At 41.2% G+C, this 18,947-nt stretch overlaps 1 protein-coding gene across 2 annotated transcripts in view; it reads left to right on the top strand.

Annotated features, from left to right (window-relative positions):
• Nucleotides 1–18,947, top strand: part of SND1 (staphylococcal nuclease and tudor domain containing 1) — a 407,418-nt gene that overhangs the window by 46,850 nt on the left and 341,621 nt on the right. For both annotated transcript variants that reach the window (XR_010406399.1, XM_064574988.1), the window contains exons 9-10: nucleotides 907–997; nucleotides 14,341–14,454. Coding sequence is in view for 1 of the 2 variants with exons in the window: in XM_064574988.1 (XP_064431058.1) it covers nucleotides 907–997; nucleotides 14,341–14,454 (205 nt within the window). In the remaining variant the exon portion in view is untranslated. The remainder of the gene's footprint in view (nucleotides 1–906; nucleotides 998–14,340; nucleotides 14,455–18,947) is intronic.

Below are 18,947 nucleotides of genomic sequence, written 5' to 3'. Positions count from 1 at the left end.
TGCATGCAGTATTTGACTTGCTTGCATTGTTAAATCTGTCAGAGAATTTTATGTATTTTATAACTACTACATGCTACTTTGTCTTTTTATCATTTTAGTGCTTCTTTTACAAAAAGGTTGCAATACTGTTTTCAGAAATAGGAGTTCCTTTCCCTTGCACATGTATCCATTTATTTGTAAAGACTTTTGTAAATACAAAACACAAAAAGTATATTTGAAAACATAGCTAGCTGTTCACTGGTTTTTTAAAATCTTTGCACATACTCCATTTCGCTCTCTTAGCCTGACTGAAAAAATTCCTAGTGGTTTTGGTACTGTAAAACGAATGTCTGCCAATGCCATTTTTTCACTTTTGTCGGTGAACTTCTGTTGGATTTTTGTCCCTTTTCTTCTTTAGATGCACTACAGAGACCATTTTGTTCTGTTTTTCACATAAGATTTGGTTAGCTGATAATCTTTTTTTTTTATTCAAATGGAAATTGAGCAGGCCTGTGTTTTTAAAAAAATGTATTTGTTTGTTTAGATGTGGGTGTTTTTCCCACTTCAGAGAGCAGTTGCTCTGTGTTTGTCATTCCAGCGCCTGGCAATTAGTAGTCCCTCAGGAGAGACTGGATAAGCTAACGAACTAATTCAAGATGGGCTTGTACTGTCTGGGCTCGAAAAAGTGCACACCTATACCCCAGTCTGCCAGCCAAGGGTGTGTGGACAGTCTTGGACAGTCCAGTTGCTGTACAGTCCTTCCTGTGGCTTTCACACTTCGCTCTGCTTTCACAGGTGGCCTTTCCCTTGGGTGTCTTGTCTATGAGGTAGAGTAGGATCCTGTACTGTTTGCTCCCATGGTGATGGTGGGTTCCATTTGCTGACCTATTCTGTCGGAATGATTTGCATCCTTGATTTTGTTGCCAGGTTTGCCAAGGAACGCAGGCTGAGAATATGGAGAGACTATGTGGCTCCCACTGCTAATTTGGACCAGAAGGACAAGCAGTTTGTTGCCAAGGTGAGTCATTCTTGGCATCTTAAGATGCATGGTGGACATTGTCAGCTGGTGGTAGTACAAACATCTGAACAATCAATCCAGAGCTGAACCATTTCTGTTTTAGGGCAAGCAAGTGGTGTGTGCATGTATGTGCAGTGATTGCCTGTGTGTGTGTATGTGTGTGTGTGTGTGTTTATTGCAGGGGACTTAGAAACCGTAAGAGCTTTCTTGTCATAAATTTGCATAACTTCATTTAGAAGTTCGTGAGTTAAAGTTGTGGACATTGCCATCTTGGAATCTCTCTCCTATTTTAGGACTTCTTTCTGTCTGCCTGACAAATGGCTTTCTCTTAGATTTCCTATGTCAAATCAACCTTCTCTTCTTTCTATTTTGGGACTCTCGTTGGTTTTGAGGTTTTTCCCATGTGCTGTGTTTTTCTGAGAGCTCTCCTGAAGTATCCTGGGTTGGATTCCTTTGACAGGAACTAGTGCTGTTTGATTGTTTGGGTCCAGCAACAGAGCTGTGTTTTTTCTTAGTTGCTGGGTTTGGTACCTTGAGTGGTAGACCTGTTTTCCTCACTTTCCCAGAATGCTGTGATGTTTTCCAGTCTGTTTTGACTTTTGGCAAGAGATGCTGGAAGCTCTGTTTTTATGAACTAAAAGAGGTTAATGAACATATCTGTATCCCCTTAGAGGTGGCTGCCCCAAATGAGTTTAAGATGGAAAGCCACTAGGTGGCACTATCAGCCTGAAAAATCCTGGGCCAGTTTCTTTTAGAACTGTAAAATTTTAACAGTCTCTGAGGAATTGGCTGAATTTCTTCACTTTCTTTTTTATGATGCCCAAAACAATAAGTCACAGAGTGCTCAAGTGTCTTCTCTCCCTCTTGTAGTAGGTGGTCTCCAAGCAGCTGTCAAGTTAGCCATAATTGGGTCTTTTAGTGGACATTAGTGGGAATAGTCCCTGGTTGGATAACCCCCCATGCTTCTTCCAAGTCTTGGCACAGACCAGAATGCAACCCTGCTTCCTTTCTGTGTGAGGACTGTACTAGCTTGGAAACTTGGACACGGTTGTTCTACCTAACTGGAACTTACTGCTTATGTTTCCTGTATAGCCACACAGTGAAAGGATAATCATTCACTCAGCAAGGGAGTCAGTCCTTCCGGTTTTCACCATCACTGGGAGAGGCTGTGATATTAGTGATGTAGATGAGGCTTATCTTGTACTGTCCCTTCTGGCCCCTCTTCAGTTGAAACGGAGTTTATAGAGAAACCCAGAAGATTTTGAAGGATTTTGGGCCTTTGCTGGTTGGGGGAACTTTAATGCATTGCTAATGCATTGCTGAAGGAAGAAATTTGAAAGATGAGATGATTGAGTCAGTAGCTTTGTATTTTTCTTAACTATGACTTCATTGATAACTAGGAGAGAGCTGGCATCTTTCCTCTTTAAATCTAGGATTCCAGGATACGATTGTTGTGTTTTAAGACAGAGTGAGGCTTTTTTCATTACAATGAAGTTTTGTTTGTTAAAATGGCGGAATAGAGGAAATTGCCTCTAAAAACCGTCTGAGGATTATGGGGAATAGCCATTCTCCTCTAGTATCTTTAATATAAATTGAGGTCATTTGGGATATAGGCCTGCTCAGAGAGTAGAGAGATGTATTTATAGGTAGATAAATGGTTTTAAAGCTTCTTGAGCTTTAGATATTCTTCAGCATTATTATTATTTTTTAAAATAGGAGAAAAGCATAAAAAGGAGAAGAAAAACTTCTCATACTAGATGAAACTATCACACAGCATTTTTTTAAATTTATCATACCGTCTATCCCAGGGCTGGCAGACTGTGGCCCATGGGCCAAGTCTGGCCCACTACTTGTTTTGTATGGCCTGTGAAGTATGGATGGGTTTTATATAGAAAATTTTGTGGCACATGAAAATGATACAACATTTTAATATCAGTGTCATAAATACATTGGATCATGGCCACATTTGTTTACAGGTTGTCAATAGCTGTTTTTGTGATACAGTGGCAGAGGTGAGTAGTTGTGACAGAGACCATATAGCCTGCAAAGCCTAGGATGTTTGCTATCTGGCCCTGTACAGAAAAGTGTGCTGACCCTTGATCTCTACCAGTCCTACTCAGAGTGCCTTGATAGAATATAAGGAGCTTGAGCCAGAATGTAACTCAAGGCATTGCTTCTTTCATCAAGAAAAACTTGCGGGGCACCTGGTGGCTCAGTCGTTAAGCATCTGCCTTCGGCTCGGGTCATGATCCCAGGGTCCTGGGATCGAGCCCCACATAGAGCCCTGCATTGGGCTCCCTGCTCTGCCGGGAGGCGTGCTTCTCCCTCTCCCACTGCCCCTGCTTGTGTTTCCTCTCTCGCTATCTCTCTCTCTGTCAAATAAATAAATAAAATCTTAAAAAAAAAAAAAAAAACTTGCTACAGAAAAAATGTCAGCAGTGTTCTCAGTGATGTAGTTGATTTATGTTCTGGTACAAGCTCCATCTCTCATTGCAGACTGGTAGTCACTTTTGAGTAGTACTGAGCTGTATTCTTTTGTATATAATTTTTTTCAAGTTTGTAAGTTTTTATTTTTAATGCATAAAAATTTAAAGAACTCCATGGGCTTATTAAGAAATGTACTAGTCCATTTTCCCAGTCCCTTGAGGCAGCCATTTTCAATTCTTGGCTGATCCATATCTTTGAATAAAATGTTTTTATTGCTCTTTGTTAACTTTTCAGTGTCAGGTATGACCCTTTTCCTTCATACCATTGAAGATGAGGATTCACATGGGTGTGCATGTCTTTTTCCCTAATCCTTCCAATAGGACTGTATCCTAATTCTGGTTCAATCTTTACTTTGTAAATGCTAATTACCACTGAGCCATATGATATATTATGATTACGTTTCATTTTCTGCAGAACTTTTTGTTTACCCTGGACTTAATAATTTTAAAGGTTTATGTATTTTTTTATGTACTTATTAATTTGACCCCCAGACTCTACCTGTCTAAATCTCCTCTTAAGACATTGATTCAGCCTGTTTATTTTATCTTTTTCAGTAATACTTTCCAGGAGCCTTGTGACCTGTACCAGTCTGGACTAGTTCTTTTGTTCTTCTTTTTTCATTGTTATAAAGCTGTCACCTTTGGATATCTTCACCATTTTCCTGCGGTTTTCTTTGCCTTCCTCTGGGTTGGAGCTACAGTTTGCTGGATTCCTTGGCTTCTTTATAATTTTACTACTTTAGTTCGGTGGCACGCATTCTCTAGCTTCTTGGGAAGAGTGCTTGGCAGGGAAATGTTTTGAGACTTTTCATGTCTATTTTGTAATTACACTCGATCTATAGTTTAGCTGGATATAGAATTTTATGTTAGAAGTTATTTTCCTTCATAATTGTGAAGGCATTGCTCCACTGTCATTTAACTATTGGAGATTTTTTTCTCTTTTCTTTCTTTTTTTTTTTTTTTCTTTTTAAGAGGTCTGATAACATTTTGATTCCTCATCCTTAATATGATTTTTCTTTCTGTGAAGTCTTCACATATTCTTTTTTATCCTGAAATTTCCAGTGGTGCACTGTGTTTATTATCCATGTTAGTTCTTTGTGTCTGGGAGCTTCAGCTATTTTTTGTTGTTGATTTCCAACAAGTTTCTCTGCTATTTTCTAGCAGGTGTTTGACTTTGTTGACTGGTATTCTCTAATTTTTTCCTCCTATTTTTCATCTGTCTCTTGTTCTTTCTGAATTCTTTTATATTTACCTTTTGGCCCTGCTACTGAATATTTCATTTATGATACTGTATTTTAAGAGCTTGTTTTTTGTTGTTGTTGTTCTCTGAATGGTTCTCTTATTTTTATTAAAATGTAGTTGGCATACAGTATTACATTAGTTTCAGGTGTATAACATAGTGATTTGATGATTCTATACATTATATAGAGCTTACCATGATAAGAGTAGTTACCATCCATCATCATATGAAGTTACTACACTATCATTGACTATATTTCCTATGCTGTACTTTTCATCTTCGTTATTTATTTTATAACCTCTTCACCTATTTTGCCCTCATCCCCCCACCCCTCTGGCAATCACCAACTTATTTTCTGTATTTATGAGTCTTTCTATTTTATTTGTTCACCTGTTGTGTTTTTTTTGTTTTTTGTTTTTTTAAGATTCCATGTGTAAGTGAAATCCTGTGGCATTTGTCTTTTTCTGAGTTATTTCACTTAGCATGATATCCCCTAGGTTCATCCATGTTGTTGTGAATGGCATGATTTCACTCTTAACAACTGAGGCTCCCAGGTACCCCAGCATGATTTCACTCTTTAAGGTGGAGTACTATTCCTGTGTGTGTGTGTGTGTGTGTGTGTGCGCACACACACCATATCTTCTTTACACATTCATCTATCAGTGGTTAGGTTGCTTCCATATCTTGGCTATTATAAAGCTGCAGTAAACATGGGGGTGCATATATCTTTTCAGATTAGTGTTTTTGTTTTCTTTGAATATACTCAGAGGTGTAATTACTGGGTTGTATGGTATTTCTGTTTTTTATTTATTTATTTATTTTTTAAGCAACCAACCTGTTTTCTGCAGTGGCTGCACCAGTTTATATTTCCACTAGTAAAGCATGAGGGTTCCCTTTCCTCTGCATCCTCACCAACACTTCTTATTTCTTGTCTTTTTGACACTAGCCATTCTGACAGGTGTGAGGTGATATCTCATTGTGGTTTTGATTTGCATTTTCCTGTGATGAGTGAGGTTGAGCATCTTTTCATGCGTCTATTGGCCATCTGTATGTCTTCTTTGGAGAAATGCCTGTTCAAGTCCTCTGTCCGTTTTTAAATTGGATTGTTTTTTGATGTTGTTCCGTTGAGTTCTTTATATATTTTGGATATTAACCCCTTATCAACAGATACTTCATTTGCAAATATCTTCTGTTCAGTAGGTTACCTTTTCATTTTTGATTTCCTTTGCTGTGCAAAAGCTTTATAGCTTGATGTCATCCCAATAGTTTATGGTTTACTTTTTGTTTCCCTTGCTTGAGGAGACAGATCCAGAGAAAAATATTGCTAAGGTCGACGTCCAAGAGATTACTGCCTATGTTTTCTTTTAGAAGTTTTATGGTTTTAGGTCTTAAATTTAGGTCTTTAATCCGTTTTGAGTTTATTTTTGTGTCTGGTGTAAGGAAGTGGTTCAGTTTCATTCTTTTGCATGTAGCTTTTCCCAGCACCATTTACTGAAGAGACTGCCTTTTTTCCATTGTATATTCTTTCTTTCTCTTGTAAATTAATTGACCATATAGCATGAGTTTATTTCTGGGCTCTTTATTCCATTCTGTTGTCTATTTTCTCTTGTTATTTTTTTAATAGTAATACCACTTTTTTCAGAGATGAAATATCATCCATTAGCTTGCTGAGGAATTAATTATAATTTTTTGAAAAATTTCTTTACTTGCATAGTATGTATTTTCCAAGTTGTTTTTAATTCTCTTTGGTTATTTTGGTTCCCCCCTCCCCCCCCCCTTTTTTTTGTATGAGAGGCTTTCCTTAGATACCTGGTGATCTTTGCTTATCTCTCTTATTTAAGAATGAGGTCTCGAACAGTGGGTTAAAAGCAGTGAACCTATATATGGGATTTATGGTATAGATCTTGAAATCCAGTTGTAGGTTTTGGTCCCATTTTCATCTCCACCTGAGATTCCTGATTTGACAATTTCTCTGTCTTGGCAGGTGGAGGAATTTTGCAGTATAAATCAGATTGGTTATTACGTTTTCTTATCACTAGCCGGGATTCAGCTTCTGTGGAGTCTGTTACCACTCATCTCCCTGCTTTCTAGCTTCCAATGTTTTGTTGCCGTATTCTTCTCTCCCATTATCTTTATCTTACTGGACTTACCCCCAACCCCAAATCCCTTTATTTTTGTTTAAAGGTATTTAGGGAGAGTGCCAAAGTAAATGTTTGAGCTTGCTTTAGTTTGTTCATAATGTACCATTGTAGGACTGCATAATTTATGTAACCAGTCCCCACTAGGTCGATATTCGTATAGTGTATAATTTTTCCATTATTTAGAAAATGGAATAAATCTCTATGTAAATGGCATTTATTTCCACAGGAATGTTTTAGAGCACATTTGCCAAATAGCTTTCTAGGAATGTTAACCATGTATAGCCCTATGTGTGTTCATTTTCTGATATGTTGTAGAACAGAGGTGGACCAACTTTGTCTTAAAGGACCATATAGTAAATATGTTACGTTTTGTGGGCCACGTAGTCTCTGTTGCAACTACTTGACTCTGCTACCGTAGCAAGAAAACAGGCTATAGATGTTATATAAATGAATTGGCATGGTTGTGTTCCAGTAAAACTTTATTCACAACAGTAGACAGTGGGCTAGCTGGCCCTTGGGTCATAGTTTGCTATCCTCTGTTAGAGAGCACGGGATATCCACATTATATTCAAAAGGAAAAAAATGATCTGCATTTCTTTTCATAACCTAGAACCCAGCTGCCGTTTTGTAGTCCTTCTACCTGATTTAAAAATGTCTGTTAATACAATGCTACTTTTTCAAGGAAACCTAAAAGGGTCCTAAGGTACCCTGAGACTTCACAAACCTAGTCTGACAGTCCTGTAAGTTTTTTGCTGAAGGATTCTGCTCTGAGGCTCATATGACTGTAAGGCTGGAACGAATAATGGTTCTGTCTTTAGCAGTCACCTGCCCAGTCTCCTAGAAACTAATTGTACAGGAACAGCTAAATAGCCGGAAAAGCCTGCAAAAGATAACCTGTGAACTCTTGAACTGGGTGCCTCTTGGGCTCTGTAGGTGATTTCTGGAACTGATGCTGTAGATGAGATGTGTTGGCCAAGAGTCTCACTTCTGAGGGACTTGAAATCAACGAAGTATTGTCTTGATACATGTAGCCTGCTCAAAGAATGTTTTCCATCCTCTGCTTAAACAGTTTCACTTCTTAAGGAAGGATATGCAAGGGAGGGCTTTGCTTTCCTTGTCTCTCCAGGTTAGCAGAGAAGCATGTTCACTTCACAGTGATTAGCTGAGCCTGCTTGAGACTTTTGTGCCTGTCTTGGCTTGCCAGTTTCCTGCCTGCCTTCCCTCCCTGTGGCGTTTTAGCTGATCTGTGCTGTTTGTAGCCATATGGTCCCCTGAGCACGTGGCTTGGCTTCCCTGTCGCTGCTGCTGGATTCTTGGGCCTTGCAGATTTTACAGACCTGAATAACACTCAGGGGTGGTGGGAGGGCTGGGCAGTGACAGCATGTTTTCAGGAGGTGGAATTTTCTTAATGCCCTGCCTGGTTAGAGGCCTTTTGCTTGGTTCTCTGTACCAAGTGATTGCCTAAACAAGCAGAGCCCTCTGCTTTGAGAAGACGCAGAAGAAAGAGAAGTGGTTCCTGCTTTTAAGGAGCTTACCATCTAGGGCTCTATCTGGAAGATTACCCTAAGTAGTCAGCTGTCTGGACTAGGTGGCCATGTGCAGTTTTGGAGGTCAGGTTAAAGCTATTCATGGATGCATGCAGTAGATTCTGAGACTGACTTGGTTTGGCTCTGATCATTTTTTTGCTGTGCTTCTTCTAGTCATAGCTCTGAATGGAGTTCATTGTCATGCTTCTTTGAGATGGTTTTTAAGCAAAGCCACCTTTTAATATTTTTGGTATTATCTAGACTTTCTGTTACATTTGCATTTAGTAATGTGGAGAGAACAAAATAAAAAATACTAGCTATTTCCTGGACTTCTGCCATAGGGCTTTCAGGTGAAGAGGAAGTTCTGGGGATGGTTTGGTTAGGAAGGTGGCCTCTGCACCAAAATGAGATCGAGACTTGGTTTGTAGCTTAAGTTAGTAAACTGACTTGCTGATAAGAAAATAAAGTTGAATTAGAAGAGATCTATAAAAAATATTTACTTGTTTTTTTCAATTAAGATTTTTTTTTTAAAACACTTCTAGATTCCCAGAAAAATTGAGCAGATGGTACAGAGTTCCCACATTACCACTGCCTTCCTCCTAGTTTTTTCTATAATCTGACACGAGTGTGGTACATTTATTATAATTAGTGTACCAATATTGATATGTTATGAGCAATTGAAGTCCATACTTTAGTCAGATTTCCTTAGTTTTTCTTTAGTCTGTTTTTCTGTTCCAGAATCTCATCCACCATAGCATACTAAATTTAGTTGTCATGTCTTGTTAGGCTCCTTTTGGATGTGATAGTCTCTCTGACTTTCTTTGCTTTTGATGACCATGACAGTTTTTGCAGAGTGCTGGTCGGGTATGTTGTAGGGTGCCCCATCTGTTGGGATTTGTCCGATGCCTGGTTTCCTTTCAAGTACTTCTTATCGATTAGTCTGCTTGCTCATGCTTAGGTGCCTGGAATTATTTGCATCAAGAAATTGTTGGGCTTAGTCTTTTGTCAAGGGTACAGGGTGGCCACTGTACCCTTCTGGGCGTGGCTCAGGCATCTGGGGGCGGAGGCGGCTCTAGGCCATGGCTTTAACAGTTGTGGTGTACTCCCTTTTTACTCACTTCCGGTGCTGCTTCAGTAGTGTTTCCACGGTTAGCTTGGGGGAGAAGAGACCTAGCATACAGCCTTAGGGCGCAGGAGAAGCAGCTGGGTGTCATGATTTCAGACAGTAATAAGGGAATTTGGTGTCCCGTTCCCAGTGGCCCCATCAAAGGCACTCCTTGGTGGCACCCAGAGAAGCCCCGTGTGTGCTGATGGTCCTTTTATTTTTGTCCAGCACTGATAATTTAGGCAGCTTTGCGAGTATTGGTAGTTGCATCTGGGGAGCTATTCTGAGTATTTCTGTAGCTCAGGAAACTGTTGTTGGCTCTTATTGCTCATTATATATATGCTGCAGGGATTTAGGAAGCTGAACGGTAGCAGCCCTTGGCCTCCCAGTGAGCACTGTGGACAGGCTCTGCAGATGGGGAGTGTGGCAGCAGGCCAGAAATGGGAATGGATGTCCCTTGCCCCTGACAGAACTCTGTAGTACTCTTGACTTGTGGCAGCCCTTAGCCTACACTCATCATCATTAAGCCACTCATTTTTCCTTTTACAGTTGGGCTTCAAGAAATGGAGAAATTGGATTTAGGGCTTGTATTGTGAGTCCAGCTAGTAACTTTTGCTGTCCCTTAGGTTATCCCTCGGAGTATGTGGTATGATAGGTCTGTATAGGGGTGGAGTAATTAGAGATCTGTTAGCATGTGGAGAGAGTGGGTGACGTGGGCATACATAGACTTATCCTGGTGAAAGCACCGTAAGAAATATCACGCTTATAAATGTGGTCTGCAACGGTGCTGAGAGCAGGCTTTGAACAGTAATCCACTCTGCATTTTACTTATTGCACAGTATGTGACTATAACCACTATTTTATTACTTCTCTGCCTCTGCTCAGGAGCTGCTTGTTCTCTGGACAGTAATGACACTATTTTTTTTTTTTATTTTTATTTTTAAAGATTTTATTTATTTATTTGACAGAGAGAGACACAGCGAGAGAGGGAACACAAGCAGGGGGAGTGGGAGAGGGAGAAGCAGGCTTCCCGCCCAGCAGGGGGCCCAATGCGGGACTCGATCCCAGGACCCGGGATCGTGACCTGAGCCGAAGGCAGTCGCTTAACCGACTAAGCCACCCAGGCACCCCCATTAATGACACAATTTAAAGAGGAATAAAAAGTCATAAACCCCACTTACATACACACATTGACACACACACACACGCACTCACCATACACCACTTCCTCAGAAAGCTGAGCCTCGTTAGGTTGCCAGCATCAGAGTGTGCAGTTCCTGAAGAGGAGGTTTCTAATCAGGGAGATGCCGAGCAGAGAGTCTGCTGCTGAGGCCTGAAATTTACAGCTCTAAGAATCCATTTGCTGCCGCTGCTAACACATTCTAAGGGGTGACGAATGCCAGTAACTTGTCACAGGGGTATGCTCAGATCTTCGCATTCTATAGTCGGGGTGAAGGTGTGAGCACTACGATGCTTTCCCTGGTTTTATTCTTCTCTGAGCGTGATGAGGGAGTGGAGAATGTCTGGGTATTTCTCATGTCTTGATTATGGGATTTTCTCTATGTTTTTGGCACTTGATAATTGAATAATAGTTAGTTTTGGTGTGAGAGGAATGCATAGCTCTGTCCATCATTGAGATTTCGGAAATACTGGGAGGTGTGTACATTCGAGATGATGGTCTTGTGCTTTGAGGGAAGAGCAGTATTGATTTGCTGTAGTAGCTGTTTTGCTTGGTGTGGCTTTGTGGAATTTTCCTTCTCCTTGGTTGGAAGATAGGATAGCAGAATAGCCTGTATCATGGATACTGCACTCCACGAAAGTTTTGTCATCCATTTTATGATACTTCTCTTTTTACCCAAATGTGGAATTTTGAAGGATAGAGAAATTATTAGCTTTGGTCTTTCTCTTTTGTTCAGTTGTCCAAACCACTGTTGGTATCTTTAGGGAGTTGGGAGGAAGATTCCATTGTGATGGCCATTTTTGCTTGGCATTAATGTGTCTAGATGGTAATGGGAACAAGATGTACTCTTTTTCTTTCAGTTGGTGAATCTGTAGTTTTGGTTATATCTTCTGGACTGTTTTTAAGTTCTGTGTGATTATTCTTTGCTTTGGAGGGTCCAGTAGACTTTTCTTACCACCCATACCCAGGTAACCATCCCTTGTTGTCCTCATGTGACCACAGATCATGCTTTTGATTGCCCTTGGACTTCACTAATTTTTTTCTGGCCAGGTGAGTTTTGGGTTCTGGCTGTCTGGGTTTTAGTGTTTAGCTTTTGCGATTCTCAGATCTGTCAAAAAGGTTAAAGCAGAATGGCAGTGGCTATTTGAGACTGGTCTTTTGCCATGTTGAGGTCTGCAGGTTAATCTTACATATTTGAAAATTAAAAATACCCGCTCTCCTTATCTACACCGTTCTTTCTCAGACCTTTCTTTTTTATTTATTTGTTTATTTATTTATTTATTTTTAAAGACTTTATTTATTTGACAGAGAGAGAGAGACAGCGAGAGAGGGAACACAAGCAGGGGGAGTGAGAGAAGGAGAAGCAGGCTTCCCGCGGGGCAGGGAGCCTGATGTGGGGCTCGATCCCAGGACCCTGGGATCATGACCTGAGCCGAAGGCAGGTGCTTGACGACTGAGCCACCCAGGTGCCCCGCTCAGACCTTTCATTACTCTTCTGATCACTGGCCTGTTTTTCCCTACACTTGATTCCCATTACTTGTGGTGGTAAAACCCAGGGATGTCTTCACATCTGCCAGGCATATAGTCAGCCTTCCATGGATTACAGCTTGATTCTAACTGTCCTCTTTCTTTTTCCATTCACTCTGTGTGATGGCACTTTTTTCCTGCTATTTCCTGTCATGTATAATTTTTCACTTGCTTTTGGTTTTTGCCCTTCCTTCATATTATCTCTTCAATCAGTCTTTACTCTTCTTGGTGTGTGGTTGGCTGATTCTTTGGAAAAGGTAGAGAATAGCCATTTTTGGAAGAGTCTGCAAGTAAATGGGTGTATTCTGTTTTAAAAGATGTGAAGCCTTCCAGAGAATAGTTAGTGAGGGCTCTTTTAGGATACTTATCAGTGTGATATCCACCATAGCAAAGGAGAGTCTAGCTCCTTTTGTTTCTCACATGAAAGAGAAGGGAAATTTTGCGAGTCTGCCCTCACTGTGGCAACTGACCCTGTAGTTTGTTCAGCTGCCTGTTGGCTCCTGATGGGGCCTGATTGAAGCCTGGAAGAGTTAGTTTTGATTCTGCAGACGAAGTGGATGGTGACAGTGATTTGTAGTCAATAGCTACCTTGTAGAAAAGTATTACTTGTTTAAAAAAAAAAAACACAACAACACCAAAACCCAAAAAACCCAAACAGCCTTGTAACAACAGGCTCTGAATATAATCGAATGAATTGTAGACTGCTAGCTGAATTATAGGTTCTAGTTATAACCCTGATGTGGTCCTAGGCTGGTTTCAGTGCAATTTCATTCTGTACACATTGGTGGAATGTTCTGATAACCTCCAGAGAGGAATATTTGTGCTTTTGCCCTTTGAATAGATACCCTTGTAGGTTACCCAAGAGTGGAAGTTAATCTTCTTCAGCTGAGAGTGGGTCCCGATGCTACCGGTATGGGGGTTTAAAACAAAGTTGCCTAGGGCGCCTGGGTGGCTCAGTTGGTTAAGCGACTGCCTTCGGCTCAGGTCATGATCCTGGAGTCCCGGGATCGAGTCCCGCATCGGGCTCCCTGCTCAGCAGGGCGTCTGCTTCTCCCTCTGATCCTCTTCCCTCTCATGCTCTCTGTCTCTCATTCTTTCTCTCTCAAATAAATAAATAAAATCTTTTAGGGGCGCCTGGGTGGCTCAGTTGGTTAAGCGACTGCCTTCGGCTCAGGTCATGATCCTGGAGTCCCGGGATCGAGTCCCGCATTGGGCTCCCTGCTCAGCAGGGCGTCTGCTTCTCCCTCTGCCCTCTTCCCTCTTGTGCTCTCTGTCTCTCATTCTTTCTCTCTCAAATAAATAAATAAAATCTTTTAGGGGCGCCTGGGTGGCTCAGTTGGTTAAGCGACTGCCTTCGGCTCAGGTCATGATCCTGGAGTCCCGGGATCGAGTCCCGCATCGGGCTCCCTGCTCAGCAGGGTGTCTGCTTCTCCCTCTGCCCTCTTCCCTCTCGTGCTCTCTGTCTCTCATTCTCTCTCTCTCAAATAAATAAAAAACAAAAAAAAAAACCAAAAAAAAAAACCAAAGTTGCCCATAGTAGTGCTCTGAAAAGTTGGCTTTCCGAGTAGTTGGAAGTAGTATCTTAGCAATTTAATGTTTCTGCCCTGAGATTAACAGGTGAGCCTCTCCTTTCCCACACTGTGAAGACAATTCTTTTTGCCTTTCACTTGTCTTTGATTTTTCTGCTCTCTTTTGGAGCATCCTGTTTTGGTTCTTATCTAGTGCTGATATCTTCTAATCCAGCCCTTGCCTCTTCTCCTAGATTCACATTGAGATACAGATTTGATATTAGTTTAGAACCTGTTTCAAGGAATATCTTGAATAACACAGAGACTAGATTTCCAGTAAGCTTTGTAGTTAACTGCAAGTTTTGGTCAGGGCAAAAGATAAAAAAGATAATTTTTATGAATGATATAGATTCTGCTTCATTGAGAAATCATAATAAGGTCTTTGGGGACTGATAATTATAGCATTGTTTTCTCCAACATCATTGCACTATGAAGGATGATATTGGATCTACCCCCAAATGGCTACTGACTTTTCTTCCTATGACTGTGGTGGGCCTTGCTCCTTACCATGTGTGCTGTGAGATCTGGCCCATTGGAGCAGGTTTAAGCGTTTTTGCCTTTTGCCCACAGGTGATGCAGGTGCTGAATGCAGATGCCATTGTCGTGAAACTGAACTCTGGTGACTACAAGACCATCCACCTGTCCAGTATCCGACCACCGAGGCTGGAAGGGGAGAACACGCAGGTGAGAATAGAGAGGCAGTGGAGCCTCTTTTCAAAAACCAAAGGGAAGATGCCAGAGAATACTTAAACATGGTACATATGTGTGAGAATGCTAAAAGACAGTATTTTAAATCTCCAGAGTATTGTTTCCTAATGTCTGCATCCTGGCTGTCGTTGGGCAGGTGTCAGTTTCTCCTGAACCACACTCACTGCTCTGCTTTGTTTTAGGCGGGCGTTGCTGGCATTCCTCCCTAAGGGGTTTGAGAGGAGTTAGGGTGGGGATGGGTGGGCAGTGGTTAAGAGCAATGGTTAAGTTTTATTTATTAACAAGATTTTACTTCTCTGAGAGTAAGGAGAGGAGAAGTATCTGTATCTCACGTGCATGATTATAAGGCCTGGTCGTTTTATAAGGCCAGTTCCGTATGTTTTGTTCAAGGAAGAAATGAATCTTGTTATACATATACTCTGGGGCCACTTGTTTAATCTGTTGCAAGTGGTAACTGTAATTATTAGTTACCCCGTTTTTGAGCTAGTTGTTGGATCTTTTGGCAGCAAAGGTGCTTGCCTAACCAGTATGTATGATTGGGGTATGTCATTTTTGAGAAATGCTTAGGATGAAAACTATGGGAGTTGGTAGTTTGCAGGCAGTTTTGTTTTACATTTTGTGGGCCTTTTCTTTCCATTGTTATGAGAGGTTGGAGATAGGGATTGAAGTTTTTCTTGACTTTGTTTGTTTGGTTCTATCTTGTTTTTACAAAGACCTCTTTCCAACTCTTATTTTTTACCCTCGGATCATTACAGTGTGGAACTGGTTATAGAACTGGGTCCACTGTGAGAGCCGGTGTCACACGCAGGTGTTTGGCTAGTTTTCAGAAATTAAGCACAGCGTGGTTGACATTAGTGCTCTGTGCTTTAATTTATCCCTTTTGTAGTTCTAAAGACAGGAAATTTGCTTTTCTGATGTTTTGCACGTACACATGTCTTGGTGCATTTACAAGTTGAAATTCATGCCCTGTTTCCATTTGCATGAGAGTTTACAGACAGCCCATAAGAGTAAAGTAAAAATATCATGATTGTCTTTTGAATCAGATCGTGCATAAGAAACATATACAGGATGGATTCTTTGAATGTCTGGCCAATCAGTTCATTCTCTACGCCGCCGCCCCCCCCTCCCCCCTGCCCCGAGGCAGTTTAATGCGGCAAATGGTATTGTGGTAAGGTTGAGAATTTAAATGCATGAAAGCCTAGAAATGCCAAAATAAGGTTCTCTCAGTAACTGTAGCTGTGCCTCATTGCACAGAGTAAATAGACATCTCCAATTTTATCAGTATTGGGAGTACTCCACGATTCGCATCTGTGCCATGCAGTTGGAATTAAGGTTCCCACAGCAACCACAACTTTGAAATTCTTGAACGTTAATTTTTGTGCCTGCATCATTGGCCAAAGCATTATGTTAATGTAGACTATGTAGCTGAATTTCAAGCAGTTTTTAGGGAGGGTGGGGGTGCTGTCGCTTAGGTAGGGTGAATAGCAGGTTTTCAGGAGGAGTAGGAACTACTGCTGAGAATTTTTAGTTTTTCAGGACCCTTTGGAACTCCTCAAGGGGTGATGGATGGATTTTTCCCCTAGCCTAGTAGATAATGGGAAATTGTTGGAATATATTCCCTAGTTTAGGCAGGATCCTGTTTATGGAATTCCTTGTTCTTTACCAAGGTAAGTCATCTATTTTTTTATTTTATTTTTAACTTCTGTTCACTTCTGAGATCTTACTCCATTTTAAGAAAGTTTGAAGTAAGGCTCAGCTGCAAGAGTCTATAATATATGGCTTAGGTGAAGGGAGTCATGATTTTTCTTATTTCTTAAATTCCTTTGAAAGATTTTAATGAGGCAGTCACATAAGAACTAAGTTAACATAATGTACTTTGAGCACAATGGTGGAGGGTGCCGTGAAGAACCCAGTTACAGTGGGCACTCAGGGAAGTCTCCCTAGGAGCAACTAGCATACCTCTTGAGTGTTCACTGATGAGAAGCTGGCAGATGGAAGAAAGGGCACTCCTAGACCAGCAATGCTCCATAGGTCTATAATGCAAGCCACAAATATGAGCTATATTTGTTATTGAAAATTGCCTAGTAGTTATATTAAAAACATCAATTTTAATACATTATATTTTACCTAATATATCCCAAACAGTATCATTTCAACATTTTTAAAAAAAGATTTATTTATTTTAGAGAGTGAGTATGCCCACGTGTGCGCCAGCATAGGCAGGGAGAGGGGGAGAGGGAGAGAATCTCAAGCTAACTCCCCACTGAGCACGGAGCCTGAAGCAGGGCTCAATCTCACAACCCTGAGATCATGATCTAAACCAAAATCAAGAATTAGATGCTCAACCTCCTGAGCCACCCAGGTGCCCCTCATTTCAACATTTAATGAATGTAAAAAGTAAACGAGATGTTTTACTTAATTTGATTTTTACTAAGTCTTTGAAATCTGGTGTATGTTTTATACACATTTCAGTTTGTTCTAGTGTATTTCTGGAGCTCAACAGCCTCCTGTTGGTGGTGACTTCTGTAATGGACAGGATAGGTTTAGAAATTAACATGAATGGGTTTGGGTTTGTCATCATTGATAAGTATTTACTGGGTATCTACTTTGCACCAGATACTATGCTGGGGATGCAGCAGGCAATAAACTTTCATGGAATCATCCTCATGGAACTTTAGAACCTAGTAGGGGAAATACATGAGTAATTTCATTTATTTGAAGTCTTATGAAAGAAAAGTTTAGAGTTTATAAGAATGTATAATCTGGAAAGGCTTCTCGGAGGAAGTGACATGTAAAGCCTCGGGGTGACTAGGACTGAGCTAGGTAAAATGTGGGGAGAAGACAGTTTCTGACTGAGACAGCAGTAATGACGAGTTGGGTGAATTTGGGAAGAGGGAATGGATGGCCACTGTGGATAGTGCGTTAGTGGTATGATGTAGGCAGGGCCAGATCACGCATGTCCTGTGAATATCTCAGGATACTTTTAAAGAGAGAGACTCTTGGGGTATTTTGTATGACTGGAATAGAGGGTAGTTAATGCTAGGGAGTAGTAAGAGATGGTCTTGGGAGTTAGAACAGGGGCCACATGCTGAAAATGTGTGCCATACTTTTAGATTTTTGTGTGAGGAATTTTAAACTAGGGAATGGCATGTTTGGATTTGAGTACTCTTGCGTTGGTGGCTTGCATTTACAAAACATGAAAGTAATTTGCATTTATAAGAGAAGATCATGCTAGATGAAAACTCATCTGCAGGAAGGAGTTCTCAGCTTTGTTTTGCTAAGCCCCAGTTGACCAAGGGCCTGGGGGTGAATGGAGTACTGAAGGAGAACTTGGGATGTTGCTTTTGCAGTCTTTATACAGGAGGATTCAGAGTGTTTGCCTTTCTACTTAAAGAATTCCCCAGAACTCTGCTCTCTGCTTACCAGTTATCAGAGATCCACAATATGGGTGTAGGAATAAAAATCACTTGGGAATCCCAGTGAGGCCGTAACTATATGTATGTAATGACTGGGAAAGCAAGCTTCTCCTTGGAGTCTTTGGTTGGTATATAGTAAAGAATATTAAAAACCATTCTTGTAACTACAGGGGGAGTCCAGTCAAGTACCCAAGGCATAGATGTTGGGGCTGGGGCCTCTGTTAGCTCATGTGGCTCCCTTGTGCAAATTAGAGAGGGAATCCCCTTCTTCCAGGCAGCCTCTTGTCAGGGCACGTGGCTTGGCAAGCAGAATGGTGGCTGCATTTCAGCTCCCATTCAGCCTCTGTCCCCTTGGCCAGTGCCCTTGTGCACAAGAATATGTGGCTGTCGTAGTTAGAACAGGGCTAATTACTCTCCGGTGAAAATGTTGGGTGTATTTCAGGAATTGGAATGGTCTGGTAGCTACAGAAATGTGGGGTGCTTGAGGATTGTTTGGAGATGACGAATGGACTGTGGAGGGCCTTGGGTGAGACACAGAGAGATTTTCTTCTGCTTCTGGAGATCATTGACTTCGAAACAGGGAAACCACTAATCTGACGGTTTCTGGTGTTGAAGCAGAGTGGGAGAAGGTTGCAGGTTCAGGAACTGGAGGAGTAGGGGAAGAGGGAAGGGAAAGTCTTTGCCTGAGCTTCCTCAAGGGCAGGCAGATGGCGGGTTTGACTCCTGCTGCGGCCTAGGCCTCCCTACAAGCTCTCAGATGACGACCCCATGGGGTTTGCCCTTCAAGTAAGGAAGGGGAGGTTCCTCTAATGTTTATCTTCCCCAAACCCTAAAAACTCTAATGACCTGTCATCAACTTATGTAGATCTTCTGAGACATTTCTACATTGTGGGGATAGTTGGGCAAATTGGATTTTCCTTTTTTGAACACAGAGACAAGTTCTTTTCTCTTAAATTATACATGAAGGCAAGGTGGTTTTGCCCAAGGCTAACTGTATACTTCCACTCCTCTTTTTTGGTTACTTTGTAATGCAGCCAGAGGAAGGGCTCTGGA

This window comes from Mirounga angustirostris, unplaced genomic scaffold (genome assembly GCF_029215605.1).
Source record: "Mirounga angustirostris isolate CCGP_5_RB_7025 unplaced genomic scaffold, mMirAng1.0.hap1 SCAF_12, whole genome shotgun sequence".
NCBI lineage: Eukaryota > Metazoa > Chordata > Mammalia > Carnivora > Phocidae > Mirounga > Mirounga angustirostris.
The sequence above is the reverse complement of the archived record's forward strand: the minus strand, read 5'-3'. Positions and strand labels throughout refer to the sequence as shown.